Consider the following 23,289-nt stretch of genomic DNA (forward strand, 5'->3'; position numbering starts at 1 on the left):
GGTTTAAACCAAACAACCCTGTGTGTGAAAATAATGATAAAAATTTTAAAAACACTTAAATACATTTAACAACTGAAAAATCATTGGCTTAAACATTGTTTTTTTAAATGATTTTTCAAAAATTTCACAAAATTCAAACTGGTTTAAAATTAATTAACAGATAATCACAACAACAAATTTAAAAAAGCAAAACATTTTTGAATATAGGATAACTTAATGAAAAAAATTCAAAATAAATCACAAAATACAGAAGAAGTCTGTTATAACAAGCGCTCATAATCACAGGAAAAATTATCAGTATAACAGACTTCTGTTATAAGCAAATAGAATTTTTTGTTCTGCCATGGGTAATTAATTTTAGAAAATTCTTGCTTTATCTGTATTGTAGTTATCTATTAGATTATTTTATACTTATACAGTCGATGCTCTTTATAATGATCCCACGACCATTCCACGTAGCATATTAACAGGATTCCAATCTTTAAATTTATTTTTGGCTTACAGCAATTGATTTTCTAAAATGTATTTGCATAAAATTTTGTATTCTCAAAATGATTTAGCTGACTGACTAAACAATTGAAATTCTCAATTATTACTTTGCAGCTCAACTTCATGCTTTATGGAGTCATTAACCCGTCCAGTGTTACTGACGTAATATTATGCCAGAAATTCTACGGAAGAAATACAAACACCATTTTTTTGCTTGCCAAGTATTTGCACTAATTTGAGATAAGAATGTAACCTTGGGAATTTTTTGTAGATAAAAACCATATTTTTCACTCAAAATCGTCTTTTTCCTTTTTTTTCTATGTTTGTCTTTGCTTGAGGGGTCGTACATGAGAAACATTTCTCAGAGAGAGAATTTAAAACTGACTGTTGTGTCATCAAATTAGAAATGATATGATGTACAATATATGAAAATGCCTGAAGTTATTGAAAATATTGGGAGGGCTCAAAAATATAGTGGGGCGAGGGGTTCCTAAACCCAATATTTTTATAGGTGTTATCGAGATAGGTATTAACAGCACTATTTGATACATATGCGACACAGTAAAATGAAACCATTTAAATAATTATGTAAATATGCACTCATGTATATTAATTTTTTCATAAATTACTTTGTAAATTTACATGTTCAGCACTCCTAATGAACTATTTCATTTCTTGTGAAAACTCTTTGTTAAAACTGATACCAACCACTATAATACAGGAAGAATAAAAATACGAACTACAAGGTAATAACAATAAAAACAAGTAAAAATGGTACAAATTCAGATTTCAAGGTGGGGAGGGGCAGGCATTGGAAGTGCTTTAGACCTGTAGCTGCTCATCTTTCATTTTGGTATGAAAATTATATTTATAAATCACTTCTGGATATGCTTGGCATAGTGCTGCAAATTACTATGGTTGCTATAAATTCATAGCATCTCGACTCCGATGCCACAGTTATACCTACAAAGGTATATAAATAGCCCCTATATTATGCATAAGGGGAATCATGATGAATATTTAATTATACTGATATTTGGTTTCAGTCTTAAAACCTCTCATTTTTAAAAGGGAAAAAAAGCATGACGCTGGTTATAGAATGAGGAACGAATGAGAACAAATACTCATTCTTAAGCTGAAAATCTCTACCTACTCTGTAATGACAAATATCCACTCATACATATCTCCCATTTCCATTTAGCAAACAGTCTTGAAAACCTGTTTTGAAAGATGACCATGGTCTGTCAGTCACTGGTAGTGACAAAAGTCAACAAGAAATCATCACATGTTCCTTACTGGGAAAGCCCAAGAATAGAAAGCAATGGCAAAAAATAATAATTTTCTGTGTTCATCCTTTGTTTGAAGTGTATCATAGTCATGTTTATGAGATTCGTGTGCAAATGTAAGCCATCCTTCACTTTAATTCTTGAAAAGAGAAAAAGGAAAGATAAAACTAGAGTTTTTCTTTACATTACAATAGAGTCTCGAAAATTTGAGCCCTGAGAATTCAAGTTTATAGATAATACGAGCCACTAAAATTTTCATATTTTCGTCTTGAGACTCTCTCTCTCTATCTTTTTCCTCAGAGAACCCAACTTCTTTATTTTTTCCAGGAATACTGCATAGTACATACATATTGTAAAGTAATTTCAGTTTGAAGGGACTAAGAAGCCCCAGCTTCCTATAATGGATAACTGGTGTAATAAAATACTAGACTCCCTTGAATGGACGTAGACCATTCTAACTTGTGGGGGAGGGGCCTCTGTGAAAGAGGAGAAAGTTTGATTATTTTCTTTGTAATGGTGGACAATAGCTTGTCCCCTAATTGCTTATGTAAAATCATTGGAAAGGCAGTTGAAAGCTATTAGCGTCTCAATGTCCTTCACCATCAATCCCATCCCCAACTCTTCTCAATCACTCTCCCAGCTTCACTCCCTTTTCACATTCTTCATTTTCTGAAACACATCCTATTCAAGAATAAAAATACAGTACGTATGTTAGTACTGTTTTTGCTTGTCTTTTGTTTTTTTAAGTAAAATAAACATTTAAAGCATTTTCTATTGTTTTTGGGATAATTCCAGTTTTTCAATAATGGGACCAAGGCCACTTCAGATTTTTCAGGACTCTACTGTAAAGTAAGTGCTTCCTAATTTTGCAATTTGCTATAAACGCCTATTTTTCAGATTTTTAACAAACTTTTTGAAAATCACTTGCAAATCGCTTGTAATAACAAGCTTTTCATTATAAGCTATACTCGTTTTGTAGTTAGAGATATCTGAAAATACACAATACACTATTTAGTCTCATTCACAGAATATATCATTAGTCTCACCACCAGAATATACAGCAATTTATATTTTGGACATCAACATTTCATTTAAAATTTTGCTAACTGAAAAATTATAGGAAAGAATATAACTTAACAAAGCTTACCTAGAGCATATCATCCATACAAGTAAAACTAATAGAATGATCACAATAACAGATCCAGCAATTCCACTTGCAACATATACAAATTCAGATTTTTCTGTGCAGTTATCACCAAAGAAATTAGCAGGACACATGCATTTTGGTTTATGTGTATGAGGATTAACATCACAGGTTCCTCCATTTTCACAATAGTTATCACATACATCTGTAGAAAATGTTTCAAACAAAAGCAACACAATTAATCTAGAGTAATACAAAAAATAAATATAAAAAGATTAGAAAAATTATTTCTAAAGATATTTTTATAATTTCTTGTTAGTAATAATATAGATCATCTTTATTGTTAATCTTCAAAAAACTGTATTCTTATCATGGATTTCACTAATAATCAGGTAGTGTATTAGCACAAAATCAAAGAAGTTCAATTGATTTGGTGCATACAAGGTTTGGCGCAGAAATTAAAATTTCAGTCCATGGTCTCATATAAAAAAGATTATGAAAATACAGTTTTTGTTTAGATAAAACTTGAGAGGCATAAATAAGCAAGTATGACTTTTTCTTGTAGAATAAAAATCTTGAAAAAAGTAAAGAGAATAATACAATTCCATTTCATAACATAGGGTCTTTACAAAATGCCATGGAATTTTTTTGAAGTTCTTCAGTTGTTCTGAAACTCTTTTTCTATTGAATTTTTATTTAAAAAATGAAACTTGATACTGATTTTTCTGCTTTCAATTAAAAGTCCCTTGAAATACAGTGATCTCTCACTTATGTGTCAGTGCAACGGAACAAGGAAAAAAGACACTTATGTGAGAGAGGTATATAAGTGAATAACATTATTTAACTACATCTTTGACTAGAGTGCAGAAAATTGTCTGATAACTGAGAGAAACATACAAGTGAGAGATCACTGTATACTCACTACATATATATTTATATTTATTAACCCTTTAACTGCATAGATAGTCAGGTATTTACTTTTTCTCATGTTCTAAGGAAAAGTTGTTTTTTTATTTTCTAGTGCCTCTGCTTCTTTTTGGGGAAATTGATGTTAAACGGATTTTACCCACATTTATCCTGTTTTTCCCCAATTTTTCTCCTTTTCTTAAATTCAAATATCTCAGCCAGTATTGCAATTAGAAATATGGAATTTTTTTCCATTGGCCTCTACAAGAACAGGGTAACAACTTTCTTATTAGACTTTTAAGCACAAGATGTTCATCCTAGTTGTTTTTATTTTAATAACTATACAACCCCTTGCAATACAAGTGATTTATCTAAGGTCTACATGCTATTTTCATGTCTTCTCTAATTGGAAATATGCCTCTAGGATCACTGGTTCACCAGTAATTTGTGTGCATGCTGTTAGCTATGCACCCTGCATACAGGGTGGTAACTATCGACCACCCAATCATCACACGTGATTCCTTGTGAAAAGTTAACATGGAAAAGTGTTTTCGTTTTTGGATTGGATAAATATTAAGTGTTTAATGAATAATAATGTTTTGAAATTTTGTGACATGTCATTTTCTCAGTTACAAGTAGTAATTTTACTTGTCAGTTACATGCCAAATACTGAATAAAAGTACATTTCCCCGCCAGCAGCGGGGTGTCACTTCTTGACAATTAACTGAAATATTCCATCCCAATAGAAGCTAAGTTTGGCCTTCTTTTTTCACGATTGGCACTTTTTCCCTCCATGTAGTGTGATATTATAGCCTTGTTATTATGTGTTAGCTTCGTTTACTACGTTAGCAAATTTATCACCCGATTTGTAAAGTGATGTTAGAAGAATGAAGATCTAAAAAAATGAGATTTATTCAAATTTTTTCTTTAACCAAATCAACACTTTTTCGGGAAGGTGCATACAATGAATAGCGTTTACTGCATGATTGATTTTTTTACCCTGTCTTTCGAATTAAATCACACGTTGGTCAATAAAACAGGACAATATGTTTTGAGCAATTTTAAACTTTCATTAAAACTGTTAAGCGTAAAAAGCTTCAATGAAGGATTTAAAAATAATAGCTTCTTGATGGAGGTGTGGCTGGTTGAAACGGTAAAATAATAACAATGGTCACAAAATTTTAATCAAAAAAATTGTTTGAATATATGAATTGACATATTCAAAATAATTAGTGGTTTCAGACTTTTTCAATTGATTACTCATCAAGTCATATTTTCATACAGATTTATACATGTTGCAACAAAGATTTTTGACTTCCTTGTGACTGCAATTGATATTTATCGTGCTGAAATGTAAATAAATATACTTTAATAAATACTCTTTAATTACAGATGAATTTTCATTCTATGGCGTATTTATAATGGGGCTGTTGCCCTAGGCCCCTTCTAACAAAGACGGACCTCTGGCTTTCACCTTCTTAGACATGACTAATTGTTTAGCCTTTTGGAAATGCTCTTATAATTTGTTTCTTAATTTTATGTCCCCGAAAAATCATGCCTTCACCCCTTTAGATCTGAATTTTCAAAATGGGGGCCCAGAAAAGTTTACATTTGTTTTGCACAATAATAACTCTTTCTAGAGGAAAGGAAAAGAAAAGTCTGCCCCCCAGGGGATCCTGAAAAGGCATACTATGGCCCTGTATAAAGACTATATAAACTAAAGATTATATATATGAAGACAAACATATCCATATGCCATCTTCATTTTTTTTAACTTATGAGCATCGATATTGATTCAAATCATCAAACGGTTAAAATAGCCTTCTATGACCATAATAGATAAGTAATGGAAAGAGATAAAGGGTTGAATATAATTGTTCATCAAAAATTTAAAAATCAATAACCAAGTTCACTCACGTAAACATTCTTGAGTACTGTTTTTGAGAATATAAGCAGGCTGACATTCACAATCATAACTGTCAAGTTCTTCTCTATACACACAAACAGCATTAGGCTGGCAAATTCTTTCTTTACCATTCACATAACAGGGGTTAGAGCATTCAGCAAGAGAAATTGACCCAGTGCCACTAGTTGTTGTATCAGATGGACATTTTTGGCATTCAGTTGCACGATCCTCTCTGTCTTGATATGAACCCTTCGGGCAAGGAATGCAAAGACCTGATGATTCATCAACATATGTGCCAGGCTGACAAATATCTGTGAATTATTCAAGACAGAGAAATGTTTCAAAATAATTTCATTTACCTCTACATTGAAAACATAAGCATTATATATTTAATTTGATGGTAATAAAAATTAATATCTTAGAAATAAATTTCTACCTAGAGAACAGTCATTTTCACTTGTCGATGCTAAAATAGCTGTTGTTTTCCCTACTGGACACCGTTGACAAGCAGGTACTCCACGTCCTCGGAAGAATCCTCTTTGGCAAGGTACACATTCACCATTTTCTGATAGTTCTAAACCAGCACTGCATTCTTCTGCAGAGCAGAGAATTTTAATATTGAAATTTTGCATACATAAATGTTAATATACATGTGAAAAAAATTGGGAAAAATATCTGAAATACATAAAATCTGGAAAAATATATGTGATTTTAAAATCACCCTACTGTAACAGAGTAATTATCATAATGTGATAGAATAAAAAAAAAATTCACCTCTGCATTCAAGTCTTGAAACAGCCCTATTACTACGTGTTGTAAGACCTGCTCCACATGGTAAGCAATCAAATGACCCTTCTTTAGGCTGAAAATATCCATATCCACAGGGCTGACAAGTTCCAGAAGTATCGTCATAGTAGCTACCAGGAATGCAGTGTTCTAGAAAATGACATTAATTTTTTTAAATTAATTATCTCCATAAAAACTTTTATAAATATTTTTATATATATTATACAGTGATTATCTTACCTTTGCATTGTTCAGATGATCTTGCTCCAGCTGACTGTGTAGTACCTTGACGTCCAGCAATGATTGGACAGGATTTGCAGACCAAAGAACCCATTTCATCTTGGTAAAATCCAATAGGACAAGGTACACATCCTCTTGTTTCATTTTCATAATATGTTCCAATGGCACATTCAACTGATAAAACAAGGAAAAATGTTGGATATACATTGTTTGCAGTTTTTGAAAAGCCATGTAAGTATGACAATAATTTGTTCTAATATTAATGTAAATCCTTGACATTATTTGTTTCATTATCATTCAACACTATCCACTGAAGAAAACTCAAGACAATAAATGATTAAAAAGAAAAACCTCCAGAGTATGTATGCTGAACATTTAGTTGACATTGAAAATTTTTATTAACACTGGAAAAGTTCTTTTTTTCAAATGTAGCATGTTGTCTGGCTTCAGAAATAATTGTTTTTTCTTTCTTCCCATTTCTCAACAAGCATCTACATCATGCTCATGAATGCTTAGTGAACAATTATTTTTGTTGCTATTATAGCATTTTTCTTATTCACAATAGGCTATCTCAAAGAGGAATGAACAAAGATGAGAAGAAAATCTCAAAGAGGAGAACTTTCAAACAGATGCCTCAACAAAGATTAGCACCTTCTTTTAATTTAATATTGTGTTACAGTCAAGAGTATGAATACATATATTTCATAAAACTTAAATCTACAAGAGCATTTTGGATGTTAAAAATAAGAAATATGTAGTTAATGTCTCTAACATGTAAACTTATAAACCATGTAAAATTGATATAAGTTATATTGAAATTGTTACTTTTAAAGAAGAAGCATGATACAAAAGTATGAAAACATATCATTTGATTACATTGTGTGAAAAATTATGTCGATTTTTGATACATAATGGTTCAAGAACCTGTAGAATCATGGTGCGTTAGGATGATAAGAGCATATTTCCAATTCAAAGTAATTGAAAAAAAATGTAACAAACACAACCATACTGTAATACTCACCACAGTTTGGAGCTACAACAACCTTGCCTACAGGACAATCATAATCTGTCTCCATCTGTAAAGAGGTGAGATCCGGGATAACATTTGGCAGAATATTCCGAACATCAAAAGCAGAATGCTGTAGTATAGCTTCTTCAACAACATTTTGAACAGTTGCCTTCTCTTGAGTGTTTTTATTTATAATAGGATCACTGTATCCAAGAATAAGAAGAATTAAAATAAGTAGTCAATAAGTAGTTAGTCAACAACATCAAAAAATATAATGTGCAATAAAGTTGTTCAATGATTTTTTAACCACCCTTGATGCAAAGTATAAACATATATATATATAACAAACTTTAATAACTAACACTGGAAAAAATGAACAGCTATATTTCAGTTTTAATTGGGGCTTGAAGAAGTCCTTTTTTTCACAATATAGAAAACTTTGTTTCATCATTGTCTAATGATCTTCACAAAACTCAATATTTTGTATAAAACATGAGGTACTTTCACGCTATTCAAGGGTCATAAAACCAATTTACAAATTTAAGTGAAAGATTCAAAACATTACAAAATAGAGCTAAACAGAAAATAGCATGCTATTGTTAGAATGAATTTGCTAATCAATCAAGTGTTCATAATAGATCTAACCTGAATGTTTTAAACCAGATGCAATTGTTTAAATTAAATATCATAGGATTTAGAAATTACAAAATTATGAACTTTGTTTTAAAAAAACTTACTCTTTTGCAGGAAAACTAATAACAACCACATATGTGTCACTTGAATCAACTTGTCTTTTTCCTCTAGCTTCTCTATTGCATTTCACCAGAATATTCATATTATTGCAACCAACATCAGTGCCAGTTTCAATGCACATGTTCCAGTCATTATTCACTTTTCTTATACTTTGTCTAAGTCGATCATGTAGAATTTTTCTTCCAGAATCAGAACAAATGACAGTTGATGGAAATTCCATGCTTATTTTGAATATTCTTTGTGCTGGTTGTTTTGCTAGCAAAATGATATAAAAACAATGATGTAAAAATACAAACAGATTCTCTGGTAAGATATATTAAAGTGATGATAATTCTTACAAAATAATATAGAGAATGTATTATCAAAAAGCCCCTTTTATTAAGCAGTATGACAATGTTATTCATTTGAGATATAGGCCTAAGTGCTGTTTGCATTAAGTTTGGTAAAATAAACAGTAATCTACATGAAGCTTAATTTTTCACATATATATATATATATATATATATATATATATATACATGGAAATAATTTCAATTATAACCATTTTCAGCACAACTAATCTCAGAAAAAAAATTCAAACACAAAGGACACAACTAGTGAACTACAAACAAGGTGGCTAAAATGAAAAAGAAAAAGTGAAAAATTACTTTATGTACAGGGTGCATGGAAATTTACTGACGAACCATTGATCCTAAAGGCATACTTCCAATTATAAAATATATATTCAAATACAACAATACACAGTACCCAAATACAACTCCCTTTGAACATGAATGGCATATCTGAGTACTACACGTTATTTGGATACTTTTTCTTATTGGAAGTATGTCCGTAAGATCAATGGTTTGCCAGCACAATGTCATGCACCCTGTATAGTAAATATTGATAACATTGAAACCAATATACAGTAAACCTAAATTTAAAAATACGGCAAATAAAATAAAAACTTCGAAAAAAAGAAAGTAGGCTGTACATAAAAATATTGTTGCCATCAAAGATTGGATGACTTCATTCTTTTTTTCCAGTAAATATCATATTTATTTTAAACATGCCCATTGCGATAGAATTCACAACTGAATAAGGTAAGCTATGAAGATGGGGATGTTCCTTGATCGACTAATACTGGCATCCTCAGGGCTAGAACTAGATACTTTGTCAGCCAGGACAAGCATGCATTTTAGTGCCCTATTTGATGTAGAAGAGCAAATTTGGCTTCAGTATCTTAGTCAAATACCTTTCCATATTTTAGTTATAATGGTCTATCATTTCACCATAAGTTTAATTAATCTCCTATCTTAAACTCCATGCTGGGCAGTGTTAACAGAAATGTTATAATTACATATATGAACAATTTGAAATAATTCCTCCATCTCAAATGTTATTATTATTAGTGGAAGAAATAACACATGCATATGCATGTACTGAAATATTTAAAAAAAATGAAGAAATTTGAAAAATTTAAAACTAATAAATTTTTAATTAGTGTGACCAGTCTAACATGATTCACAGTTTAATAAAAATGAATTTTTTGTTTGTTCAATAATAAGGATTAATTGTGTTTTCTTTGATCATTAATTTATTCACTTCATTTTTGGAACCATTGATATTACAGTTAAAAACATAATTATGAAAAATTGTGGAATTTCAATTAAATCTATCCTGAAAGCCATAAAAACTTCAAAAGTTTCAAGGTTTTGTTTCTGTTGTTTTTCTAAATTTAAGAGCCAAAAAAACTGGTACAGGCATGCATATGCAAATAAAGAGCTTTGGAACCAATCAGAGTACAGCGCTGCGGTCGGCAACGCCTATATAACACAACAAGTGTCTGGCATAGTTGTTAGATCGGTTACTGCGGCTACAATGGCAGGTTATCGAGATTTAAGTGAGTTTGAACGTGGTGTTATAGTTGGCGCACAAGAGATGGGACATAGCATCTCCGAGGTAGCGATGAAATTTGGATTTTCACGTACGACCATTTCACGAGTGTACCGTGAATATCGGGAATCCGGTAAAAAAATTAAATCTACGACATCGCTGCGGCCGGAAAAAGATCATGCAAGAACGGGACCAACGACGACTGACGAGAATCATTAAACATGACAGATGTGCAACCCTTCCGCAAATTGCTGCAGATTTCAATGCTGGACCATCAACAAGTGTCAGCGTGCGAACCATTCGCCGAAATATCATCGATATGGGCTTTCGGAACCGAAGGCCCACTCGTGTACCCTTGATGATTGCACGACACAAAGCTTTACGCCTCGCCTGGGCCCGACAACACCGACATTGGACTGTTGAGGACTGGAAACACGTTGCCTGGTCTGACGAGTCTCGGTTCCAATTGCTTAGAGCTGATGGACGTGTACGGGTATGGAGACAACCTCATGAATCCATGGACCCTGCATGTCAACAAGGGACTATTCAAGCTGGTGGAGGCTCTGTGATGGTATGGGGCGTGTGCAGTTGGCGTGATATGGGACCCCTGATATGTCTAGATACGACTGTGACAGATGACAGGTACGTAAGCATCCTGTCTGATCACCTGCACCCATTCATGTCCATTGTGCATTCGGACGGACTTGGACAATTTCAGCAGGACAATACGACACCCCACACGTCCAGAATTGCTACAAAGTGGCTCCAAGAACACTCTTCTGACTTTAGATACTCTCGCTGGCCACCAAAATCCCCAGACATGAACATTATTGAACATATCTGGGATGCCTTGCAACGTGCTGTTCAGAAGAGATCTCCACCCCCTCTTACTCCTACGGATTTATGGACAGCCCTGCAGGATTCATGGTGTCAATTACCTCCAGCACTACTTCAGACATTAGTCGAGTCCATGCCACGTCGTGTTGCGGCACTTCTGCATGCTCGCGGGGCCCCTACACAATATTAGGCAGGTGTACCAGTTTTTTTGGCTCTTCAGTGTATATGACATGCAACTCATGATGAAAAACAAGCTGAAAAGTGTGAAACTGCTTTCATGTAACTTACTGGTATCTCTTTATGTAGATAAGTAAAACAAAGTATTTGATTATCTAAGCAGTACAGCAAAAATTACTTATATACATGATAGTATACATACTTGCACAAGCAGGGAAAACAAATGGTTTCACTAGCCCTAAAGAAGGCCTCCAAAAACCCTCTACTCCACAAGTATAAAAACGTGGGACTGGCTCAGAAAATTCTAAACCCTCATCACAGGCTATAGTGCAAACCTTAAAATTTCCACCAGGACCCCAATCAGCACATCCAAGTTGACCACCAATGGGAGGCATTGGAATTGTACAGAATTCACCTAAAATGAAGGGAGATCAAACCATCATAGATCACATCAAGTGAAGTGGAAAAAAAACTGGCACAAATAATATTAACTATTTAAGTAATAAACTTTATTTGAATTGTGAGTATTACTGAGAGGATATCAAATTATCAATTAAATTATTATTTTCAGTTCTTATTCACTCTATAATGAAATTAAAATTATTCTGAAACAAAAAAGAATCTGTGTGAGATATTAATAATCACTTGATTCACTTGTTATTGTTTCATATACTCATTTAAAATTTTACACTCAAAAACAGAATGCGCATCTCTGCTGATTTTTTTTCTTCTATGAGAATGATTTTAATATTTGAATGAATGCCTTTTTAAACTGAAATTCATGATATGTGGGACAACTTTATATATGGTCAACTTTTTCTTTTTTTTTTACTTTTTTTGTAATCAGATTGAAATTTTCTGAGGAAATTATGTTGATTAAAATTATTTCAAACTTTAGCTCTGCATGATCCTGTTTTTGTGATCGTCACTTTTAGATCATTTGTTTTTGCCATTGAGAGTTTTCAACGCATATACAATGAAACTTTTCTTCAATGTCCTCATTAATTTCACATTGATATGATAGTTTATGTAGTCCCTCTACCACACTAAGATTACAAAAAATTAAAAAAATAAATAAAGCCAGAATCAGTCACACCTAATTCAAATGTACCACTAAAAACTAAATGTATATACATTGAAGAAATCATAATTACGCACACCATTTTTTATCATAAATGGAAAAATTTAATTAAAAGAAACATTTTATGCACACTCTTTTTATATTATTCATTAATATTGCCAAAAAATGATGAATGTAGCTTGAATCTTCAAGTATAATTACAAATGTGAAATAAATAAGTAAAATACTATTTTTTATTACATGCCAAAAATTCATACTCATTATGTTGATACGAAAGCTGCATGTAGCAGTATTCCCAGCTTCATCCATAGCCACATAAATCAAATCATGCACACCTTGAGTTAATGCCTGACCTATGACAGAATCAGTATATCAGTATATAAAGAAAAGGGTTTTTTGTATATTTATTTCATATTCTATAAAAATTAAGTAACAGAATTTCTTTTCATTTTTATAATAATTTAATAAAGAGAAAAGTTGTTTAAAACATTTTAATGTTACCATTAATATATATATATATATATATATATATATATAACTATTAACTCACCAATTTAATATATCTATCTAACCAATTTAATATAACTTTTTTATATATATAAGTGTTGCAATCAGAAAAAAAAACATTAAAAAATTTCTGCAATGGATAAAATATATGTATTCACTTTTTTTGTACAGCAAGCTATTTTTTAAACAAGTATTTGTCGGAAACTGCTTGCTAAATGCTCAAAATCAATTTTGAACAGTTGATATTTAAATTTTATAATAATTTTCAGTAAATTTCTTGGAAATACTGTTTTTTTTTTAAGTGTCTCAAGTGTTCAAAAAAATTTCTTTTATATGTAATGAATGGATAGAGCACTGTGATGGATAGAAATAGAAATATTTTACATCAATTATCCATCTAAGTGTTTTTAGGCCATCAGATATTTTTCATTGAGGAAGAAATACCAAAATAACAAATTGTACAAAACAATTTTTTCCTACATTCTGCAGGGGGGGGGGGGCGATGTCAAATCATATAAAAAAGTGCTGCTTAAACAAATTATTTTTATTCTGACATATTAAGCCTCAAAATATTCCTCATACAAGACACACAATCTAAACATGTGTTCCACACACATATGTAACATACACATGCACATTTGAATTAATAATACCTATATATCCATTCATTTTTCATCAGTCCACATATAGAGCAGATGAAACTATATTAAAATTGTAAATATTACTGAGAAGAATACTAAATTCAATATTTTTTCTAATTTATAAAACATTATAAGACATTAAGGAAGGTAAAATCTTCCTTTTACAGAAAAGGATTAAAGGATTGACATATGAAGGGATGTTATAGAGCGATCCCCCCCGAAAGTCAATGTTGAGGCTGATTGATCAAATATATATGTACTGACATTATCTTCATTATGTGTCTCCCCCCCCCCCCCAAAGTCTTTTATGCCTATTCTTACTCATGCTGAGCGTCTATAAAGACATGAGGTATTCTTAAAAAACATTTTTCCTTATACACAATTGATATATAATCCTCATATTATATTCTGTACCACACATCAGATTGACTGACTGAGTGAATAATATTGAAATATCATACACTCTGTCAGTCAGGCTACTCATGTTATGTGTTTTAATAAATTTAAATTGAATATACAATATCAAAACATATTACACAAAAAACTCATTTTTGAAGAATGCCTGAAATTTCAGAAATTGCACAAAAAAAAAGATTACCTGAGACCAGACCATTTTTCTCAAAAATGCTAACTGAGCGAAGATCATCAGTAAATCGTGGAACTTCCCATGCAATGGAAGTGGCTTTTTTATTACTAATAACCCATTTGTCAGGTGGGCAGTGCAATAATTGTGGTGGAGTTTTATCCTGATGAAGAATTTCACAGCTATGCCCTGTATAGCCAACAGGGCATACCTTTTCACCACACATTCCAGGGCTTTGCCGCTCAACAGTACCAACAGCTCTATGATGCAGATAAAAATATTTAGAAAAAAAATTAGAATGAGGAAATCACAAATATTAATAAGTAGAAATTGACATCATGTAAATACTACATAATTAAAAAAAAATTTGACTTCCTTCAAATTTCCATACATTTTGAAGCAGTTAATTTAGTTTAGAGAAATCTGTTTATATTTTGTTTTTATTATACACCTATATATTTATTCTCTGTAATAATTTAAAATTATAAACCAAAATGCATACATGCATGCACACTGAAGCACTCAGACAATAAATAAATAGCTCATAGCTCAAATAATAGCTCACCAAACAACTAAACATTAGCAGTTGTCTCAAATCATTGTTTTTTCCCATGGTCAATGTTTTCTAGCAACATTCAGATGCCATAGCACTGTACTAATTAATATATATACAGTCAATTCTTGATAAGTCGAATATCTGTTTAAGTCAAAGTTGTGTCTTCACTCTAGACCCTACAATATTATTTTGGTGCCAGTTTATACAGCAGTTAGTTTAGTGAAAGTTTTTGGGCATGAGATGAATTTAAAAAAAATGCATTCATCCTCCCACTGAGGAATTTAAGATGCAGCATATATAAATAAAACAACTTATTTTTCTCCCTCCCCTTCTATTACACTTTTTTGGTAAAAACTGACCAATGATTGCAAATCAATTGTTGAATGTCTAGTCTTGTCGAAATTGCTATTTTGCTTTTGGCCAGTTACGAGTGGATTCAGTGTTCAAACATCAGTACAAATTTTAATTATGCATAGATTTTTCAAACATTTTGAAGCAAAAGTTGAAAGTTTTAGATTTGAAAGAAAAAAGAACAAATTATCTATAAAATGGGAAAAAATCGAAATCTCAATAAAAGTCTATAAGTAAAGCATCTCTCTGTGAATACTGTATCAACAACCTTAAAAAAAGCAAGGACATTATTTGTGCAAGATTCTTTTTAAACGTGAATGGCATGAGAGGCAATCAAAAATTACTGATTTTTTTATGAAGAATAATTTTACTTTTTATTTATTCATAAGTTTAATTTATACAAATATTGTGTAAACACCCGTACTCATAATATGTATGCCCATGTTTTTTTGTTTTTTTTAAAATATTCTCATTCAATGATTAGGCATTAGAATAATTCATCCTTACCAATATCTTCATGTCCAGCAGTTTGGTATTTTTTACTGATATGATATTCGTAAATGGCCCTGTCATTATTAAAAAAGCCTTTCTCTTTACATCACCTTTTTGTCGGCCACTTCATATTCAACTTATTGAGATATTCAACTGTATAATTATTAATGAGTTACACTTTTGTGTGTTGATATTTGAATGTTTTTAAAGTTCATTCATACTCTGATTCCAATAAGATTTTGATTTTTTTTATAGGGGCAATTCCTACCATTTCTTTTGATTCTTGATTTTTAAAATGAAATTTTCAATTGTACAGTTGTGAAAAGCTATTTTCATTACATAGTCAAACCTCTTCAGTCCACATATTCTGAAACACAAAAAATGTTTCATACTAAATGAATTCTATAATAGCCAACAAAACAGTGATTTGAGTATTTCAGAAAAGACAGAAAATGTACAATTCATATTGAGCAAAAATTTGTATTAAAGGAGTTTGTCTTAACCTGGCTCAACTATCAAGTTTTCTATTTCTGAGCAAATTTGATTTCATGCAGGCGTGTTTGAAAAATTTATTTAAAATAACCAAATAGTGTCTGCTTTTCTATTTTGATGGTATTAATTGCATTCCTGCATAAAATGCAGCAAGAAAAAATTTAATTATTTAAAACATAAATTGTCATTTTTACATAAAATTGTCAAATTATCATTATTCATTAAATAACAATAGTGTAGACACTTCACAGGGTGATTCAAATTGTTTGTCTTCAGAACTATCTTTGTAACTGTTGACATGAGAAGTACAGTCAAACCTCGTTAGTGCTTCACCCGGTTAACAAGTCACTCCGCTTACCGGATCACTTTTTGGAAGTCCCTATTATCTTCAGGCATAGCACAGCTATGGCTTACTCCATTTAATGAGTCACTCCGCATATCAAGTCATATTTTTGCTCTCCCAAGAGTGACTCATTAACGAGGTTTGACTGTATAATACCAATTACAAAAAAAATTTTGAATGAAATAGTTTCTTTAAATGACACAAATTTATTGAGGGATCACACACATAAAAAAAATAAAAAATAAACTTTTTAAAAAGTCCTTGTGTGCTAAAAACCCAATTAGTAAGTTGTGGCCCTGTCTTTCCTGAAGCCAATAAAAAAAATCCATGCTTCTAAGTACCATATTTGCAGAGATATTTGAATTAAAAAATCTGAAAGAGTTACAAAAAAACAACTGCATAAACTAATGAAAAATGCTCTTTTTCCTTATTTATACTGTTTTTTCCCAACTTTTATCCATTTTTTGAATTCAAAAATCTCAGCAAATATTGCACTTACAAGGAAATACTCTCAAGCTAAACTCATAGAATTCAACAAAATTTTACAGGTGTTAGTAGATGACACAAAATATGTACTGCAAAAAAAGTAGCGGCGGAATTGCATTAGGAGAGGAGTAAATTAATGTTGAAAATTGGGTCTTTGGGATGCCAAAACTGTACAGTTCGCATCAATTGGCAACTTTGCATTTTTGAAAATTAACGAAAACATCTAATGCATTTATACTATAAAAACGTGCTTTACGCTGTATTTAGAGGTTTTAATATTTGAAAAATAGCTTCTTAAAAGTATCACTCGAAAAACAGAATATGCAGATTAGATGCATCAGTACTATCTTGCATAGTTTACAACAGATGTAATTGATTACAATTGATTCAGGTCGAATGAAAGGGTTAATTTCTTTATAAATTGAAAGTGTTGCAAATATGAGGCACATTGAAGAATTGCACAAAGTAGAAACGTATTTTACACCAGCTATAGGGAGCAAATATTTTGAATGCACAGATTTGTTTCCATCAAGTGCATTGCTTGCAATAAATATGAAATCAACAGGATTCTCGATATACCCAGTATGCGTTTCTGTGTATGAGCATGTATGCCATGAATATTTCTACATGTTGACATAGCGTGGTGAAGAAAACTGGTTGTGTACAATGAATTGTGGATTGTACTTTAAAAATATTGTCTCGATGAAAAAAAATTAATTTGTATTTGTTCAATCATAACTAAATCTGAAAATTTTCAAACGAAATTTTTCCATACCCAAAGACCATACCTATCAAGCGGTTGTATTAGATGAGTGATTTTAGGTAGCATCACAAACATATGAATGATTTTACCCGGTGGCGTAACACTATCAATCAAATCATTGTTTTTGAAGGGTGACCAAGAATCCACTTTTAAAAGTATGGTTTCGTCAAGTGTATTTAAAATACACTTCCGATAAATATTCGCGCAGTTCTTTTTTGATCCCGTTTTCCCGATTTCGAAGTGACGGTATAAATAAAATGAAATATTTTCTGCCAAACTTGGGTTCCGAATTGTCCTTTAGGTTCAGAATACACAATAAATAAAGGCAATAGCAGCATTCCATCTTTGCTGATTGTTGGCATTACAGTATATGAATGAGTTGTAGCATGGATAGCTTGTGCAGCACTTTCAATCTGTATTGAATCCAAAAATTTTAGTAATTTTAAATCATTTTAGTAATTTTTCTGCTAAAACTTCTACATTTCTGTTTAAAATTACAGAGTCATTTTTCGGAAGATTTGAATGGCATTTTTAGGGATAGAGCTTTATTACAAGCCCAGCTTTTCAAATCCGAGTCATGCACATTTACATGTCTGTACCACCTTGCATCCTGAAACTTTTGGGAAGAACATATTTTTGAATTTCGTATAGTTTGTGACTCTTATCAATAAATTTAGTGACTTGATTTTCCCATAAATACATTTGAGACAAACTTTTTACCTATCTATATCTAATCTATACTATCTAAAAATTACTAATCTATACTTGCTTTGAACAGATATTAGTGTGCAATGTTTAATTTTTTTACCGCTACGCCAGTATTCAACGGCTGCTCTTTTAGTTTCAAATGGGATACTCTGGACATTTAACTCTTCACCTACATACATTTCATCATTTTGATCTATAATGTGAAAATCTGAATTCTCAAATTCACTTTCGTCAACTGATTGTTCAAAATCCAGAGTGTCTTCTACTTCATCACTAAACATTTCGCAAACAGATTCAAAGGTTCTTTCAAAATTTCCATTATTTTATTTTTTAAATTTATTTTGGCTTCTGTAAAATCTGTCAGCTCCATTTCTTGAACAGAGAATTCATAGCACAGCATCCCACCACATATGTGGTGGCATTTTCTATTTGAAAGCCACAGCTGGTTTAAAAAAATACATTAAAAACATCGAGGTATACACACACACAACAATGCAATTTCATGCGAAAGACTTTTCAGCATTAAACAAAACAACAACAAAAACTTATTGCAACTCACTAATTTGTTTCACTTATGTAAAATAAAAGTGTAAGAAAGTGACGATTATATACTAAAAATATATATTCAAACTCAATTTCGAACACTTTTGAATGCAAAATACCCAAAAATAACTTTACAACAGATTTAAACCCATTCAGAGGAAACACGGACAATTCATTTAAGAATCTGTCACTTTTCTCTGAATCCTCGCCAAGTAGGGTTGCATTTGGCATTAAAAATGTTGATTTGTATTCATTTTTTACAGCTTTTCTGTTGCAATTCCCCAGCTACTTTTTTTTGCAGTACATATTTTGAGCCATCCACTAATGCCTGTAAAATTTTCATCAAATTCTATGAGTTTAGCTCGGGAGCGTTTCCTTGTTAGTAACGTGGAATATTTTTTATTGGCCTCAGGAGAGACAAGGCAATAACTTTCCAATTGGGTTTTTTCAGCACACTGTGTATAAAAAGTTAATGTTTTTATTTTTTTAATGTGTAAGATTCTCCAAAAAAAAAAAACCCTATATAATAACAGCACTAATAACAGTATGTACATAAGCTTTGAATGAATTCTTTCAAAGTACAAAGAATTGATCTTTTTTGATTTATGATAAACCAAAAAATAAGAACCAAGGTGGTCATCAAAATGAAAGAAATAAAAATGATAAAATATAATTATGTTTCTATAAAACATTTTATGATCATTTTAGTGAGTGTAGAGGATTTTCCACAAACCCTTTCCTGTAAAAGATTTCCAAAAAAAAAAGTCAAGCATCATATGATGCTAAACAAGAAATGGAAAATGATTCTTATCTTGGCCAATCTACACCTATTATGTAAATATTTAAAAACACCTGTTCTGTATGATTCAAAACTATCTAGGTTGGTGGTTCTAGTAAAAATAATAATGAAATATATACTAAAAATTTACGAATTCCCCGCTCAGTACATTTTTAAAAAATTTCCTGTCCAAAATGGGATTAATTATTACTAAAATTAATGACTTTAGCTGAGACTGGAAATGAAGAGGAAAACAATGTAATACTAGCAAATGAAAAACCCTCTTTATCACCAGCATATGTTTTGGCTTTCATGGGTGATGTTTTAAAGGGAAAACAAAAAAGCTTTTGAACCAAGCTGAAGATATGTCCCAAACATTTTCTGCTTGGCATAAAAGCTCTCTTGTTTCTCCTTCAAAATGGCACCCATGAGTAACAAAATATATATTTTGATAGGGAAAATTTATTATTTTCTATTGCTACATATTATTTTCTTTAATTTCCAAAATGTGGAAATTTGTGTTGTTTTTATAAATCAGTGAGAGAAAAAACTATTTTTCAAGAGAGAGTTTTCTTCTATCTTTACTTATTGGATATTCATTAAAAAACTCACTTGTCATAGCCTGTCCATCGCAAAAGCAATCCACTGAACAAGACTGGTGCATTTCTGCAATCCCTGAACTGGGCAGGTATTTCTGCAGTGACATCTAAAGTTCGATCCCAAATGTTAACACGGCTAAGTCGTCCATGAAATCCAGCTGCTGCTATTGCTTTATTCTCATCATTCAAAGGTGCGCCTAAGTTTACCCAAGCACTGAAATAAAATATAACCACATGCAAGTATTTATTTATGTACAATTAAAAAAAAACACAAACAAATCATCATTATGTGTATATATATATATACACACACACACACATATATATGATTTAAAAAAACAACAACAAAACATCCAGGGCCGCCCTTATCAGATGTGGGGCCCAGTGCAAAAATAACTTTGGAGCTCCTAGTCTTGATTTTATACATTTTGTGGAAGGGGGTGGGGAATCGGCATCCAAAGATTCATGTATTATCACAGAATATACAGAAATGCTGAAAAATATCTACTCACCAATAAAAATTCAGATTTAACCACAAAAAAAAATCCCAGAATTGATTGAATCTAAAATTCAGAATTAATTGGAATGAAATCCCAGGATCAATGAAAATTCAGAATCAATGTGAGAAAAAACCCCAGATTTGATGAAAATTTAGAATTAGTAAAAGAAAAATCCCAGAATTGAGATGAAAATTCAGATTTAATTAGAGAAATTCTCTGAATTGATAAAAAAAAAATTCAGATTTAATTAAAGAAATTCTCTGAATTGATAAAAAAAAATTCAGATTTAATTATAAAAATTCTCTGAATTGATAAAAATTCAGCATTAAAGTGAGAAAGAACTCCCAGATTTGATAGAAATTCAGAATTAGTAAAAGAAAAAATTCCAAAATTGAAAGAGATGAAAATTCAGAATTAACGAGGGGAAAAACCCAGAATATTAAAATGAAAATTTAGATTTAACCTATTGATGCCGGTTGGTAAGAAAATTTGCCATTAGATATTTTAATTTTTTTCTTTGCCAATTTCTTTCTAAGAAACAAAGTCATCTTTAATGGGATAACAAGAAAAAAAATCCCTAAAACTGATGGAGATTCCAAATTGATGAGAGAAATAATTCTAGAATCAAATTAGGTGAAGCTCAGACACCTTATTCATTACAAAAATGTATTTTTCACATACATAAATATTTTCATTCCCATTACCATAAGTGCATGGTGTGACCACACCTGTCACACACCTCTAAGGGTGGCTCTGACAACATCATAGATGAGTATAGGATTTAAACACTGGAATTATTATTCACAAGTTTTGAGTGAGTCTTTTTCTAAGGCCCCTTTCACACAGAGCGGATGAGGATGCGGGTCCGCATACCTTTTCACACGAGCACTAAAGTTAGTTTGAAATTCGTGTATAAAAACTATTTTTTCACAATTTTTGTAATTATTTTTCTCCTTCACCCCTGATTCAGTGCCCATAGGTATGGGTATAAAGATGCCTTCATTCCGATCTTCACAAGTAGTCGATGGGAGAAAATATCTTAAATTATTTTCAAACGATTTTGAAAAAAAAAAAAAAACTGCCTTTTCGGAAAAATATGAAAGAAAAATTCCAAAAACATCCAATATTCGAAAAATCCAAAATATTCAATGTTCCAAAAAAAAAATTCAGGAGATATCAAAGAATTTGCAAGTAGAAAAAAAGGGGAGGGGTGGAGGCTTTCAAAATGTCTGTGCTTAGAAATATTCACATCACAATTCTGTCGTAGGCTGGGATTACACTATAAAAGTTTCATAAAAGTTTGTTTATAAAACTTGAAAAATACAACCAATAGGCCAATCAGTTAAGTTCGCTCGAATGTAACAGATGTGTTTATTGGTTACATTTTTCAAGTTTTATAAACGAATTTTTAATCAAAGTTTTATAAGGTAATACCAGCCTTAGGCCGGGATTACACTTTAAAAGTTTTGTAGAAGCTCTTTGATAAAACGTGAAAAATTCAACCAATAAGATCACCGGTTGCATTTGCTTGAATGCAACCGATGTGCCTATTGGTTGAATTTTTCAACTTTTATAAAGATCTTTTATAAAATTTTATAGTGTAATCCCGGCCTTAAGCCCAGATTACACTACAAAAATTTTATAATAATTCTTTTAAAAACCTTTAATAAACCTTTCAGAGTGAAATCCCATCTGTAGATTAGTCACTTCTGAAATATAAAATTTCATTTTTTTTTTTCAGTTTATAGACTGAATATCAAGTAAAATATACTTGTAAGTATTGAGGGAACCACCAAAAATATTCAAGTGCTTAGGGCCTTCAAACGTCTTGATCTGGCCCTGAGTGAACACCGTACGTTATTAACATTGTTTAATAATAAAAATATTTTTTTAAAAGTTTAAAAAAATTAAGATTAAAAATTTAAAAAACAATAAATATTTAAAATAACTATTTATATTTTTTAAATAATTTTAAAAATTTAAAAAGAAAAATATTAAAATTTTTAAATTAAAAAGTTATTAAAGTATTTAGTCAATTAAATATTCGTAATGAACAGAACGGCTAATAATTTTGGTCCAATCAGTGGCCATTGTTGACAAGTTTTATTGTATAAAATTGTAAATTATGGACAAAAGGCAGTTAAAGTTGCTATATCTCCATCTCTGAAGGAAACGAAGGGATAGACATATGTGGGTACATCATAATTGATGAACAGGGACCTTTATATGGTGTTTTTAAGGGTATTTATGGCAAATAATTAAAAAAAAATTCTGTGAAAAAACATCTTTAAAAAGTAGCGAAAGATGCGGACGAATTCGCTCCGCATCGTGTGAATAGCTCCGAATAACCCAATTGTCAAAACTTGTATGTGTGGATGCGGAGCCCGCACTTAGGTTTTGGCACATCCGGACTCGCATGATCATTTCCTAGGTGTGGGGAAATTTCGGCTCGTCTGAA

The 23,289-nt window shown here is 31.3% G+C and overlaps 1 protein-coding gene across 1 annotated transcript in view; it reads right to left on the reverse strand.

The window, feature by feature from the left end:
* The window catches only part of LOC149085090 (uncharacterized), a 146,169-nt gene that overhangs the window by 13,683 nt on the left and 109,197 nt on the right, over positions 1–23,289 (reverse strand). The window contains exons 42-52 of the mRNA XM_089232879.1: positions 20,345–20,545; positions 14,236–14,480; positions 12,747–12,842; positions 11,611–11,823; positions 8,504–8,774; positions 7,779–7,969; positions 6,758–6,931; positions 6,506–6,667; positions 6,168–6,326; positions 5,743–6,042; positions 2,923–3,124 (exon numbers count right to left, since the gene is read on the reverse strand). Of these exons, the coding sequence (XP_089089005.1) occupies positions 2,923–3,124; positions 5,743–6,042; positions 6,168–6,326; positions 6,506–6,667; positions 6,758–6,931; positions 7,779–7,969; positions 8,504–8,774; positions 11,611–11,823; positions 12,747–12,842; positions 14,236–14,480; positions 20,345–20,545 (2,214 nt within the window). The remainder of the gene's footprint in view (positions 1–2,922; positions 3,125–5,742; positions 6,043–6,167; positions 6,327–6,505; positions 6,668–6,757; positions 6,932–7,778; positions 7,970–8,503; positions 8,775–11,610; positions 11,824–12,746; positions 12,843–14,235; positions 14,481–20,344; positions 20,546–23,289) is intronic.

This window comes from Pholcus phalangioides, unplaced genomic scaffold, assembly GCF_987345545.1.
Source record: "Pholcus phalangioides strain wild (caught in Gottingen) unplaced genomic scaffold, Ppha-v1.0 ptg000007l_1, whole genome shotgun sequence".
NCBI classification, from domain to species: domain Eukaryota; kingdom Metazoa; phylum Arthropoda; class Arachnida; order Araneae; family Pholcidae; genus Pholcus; species Pholcus phalangioides.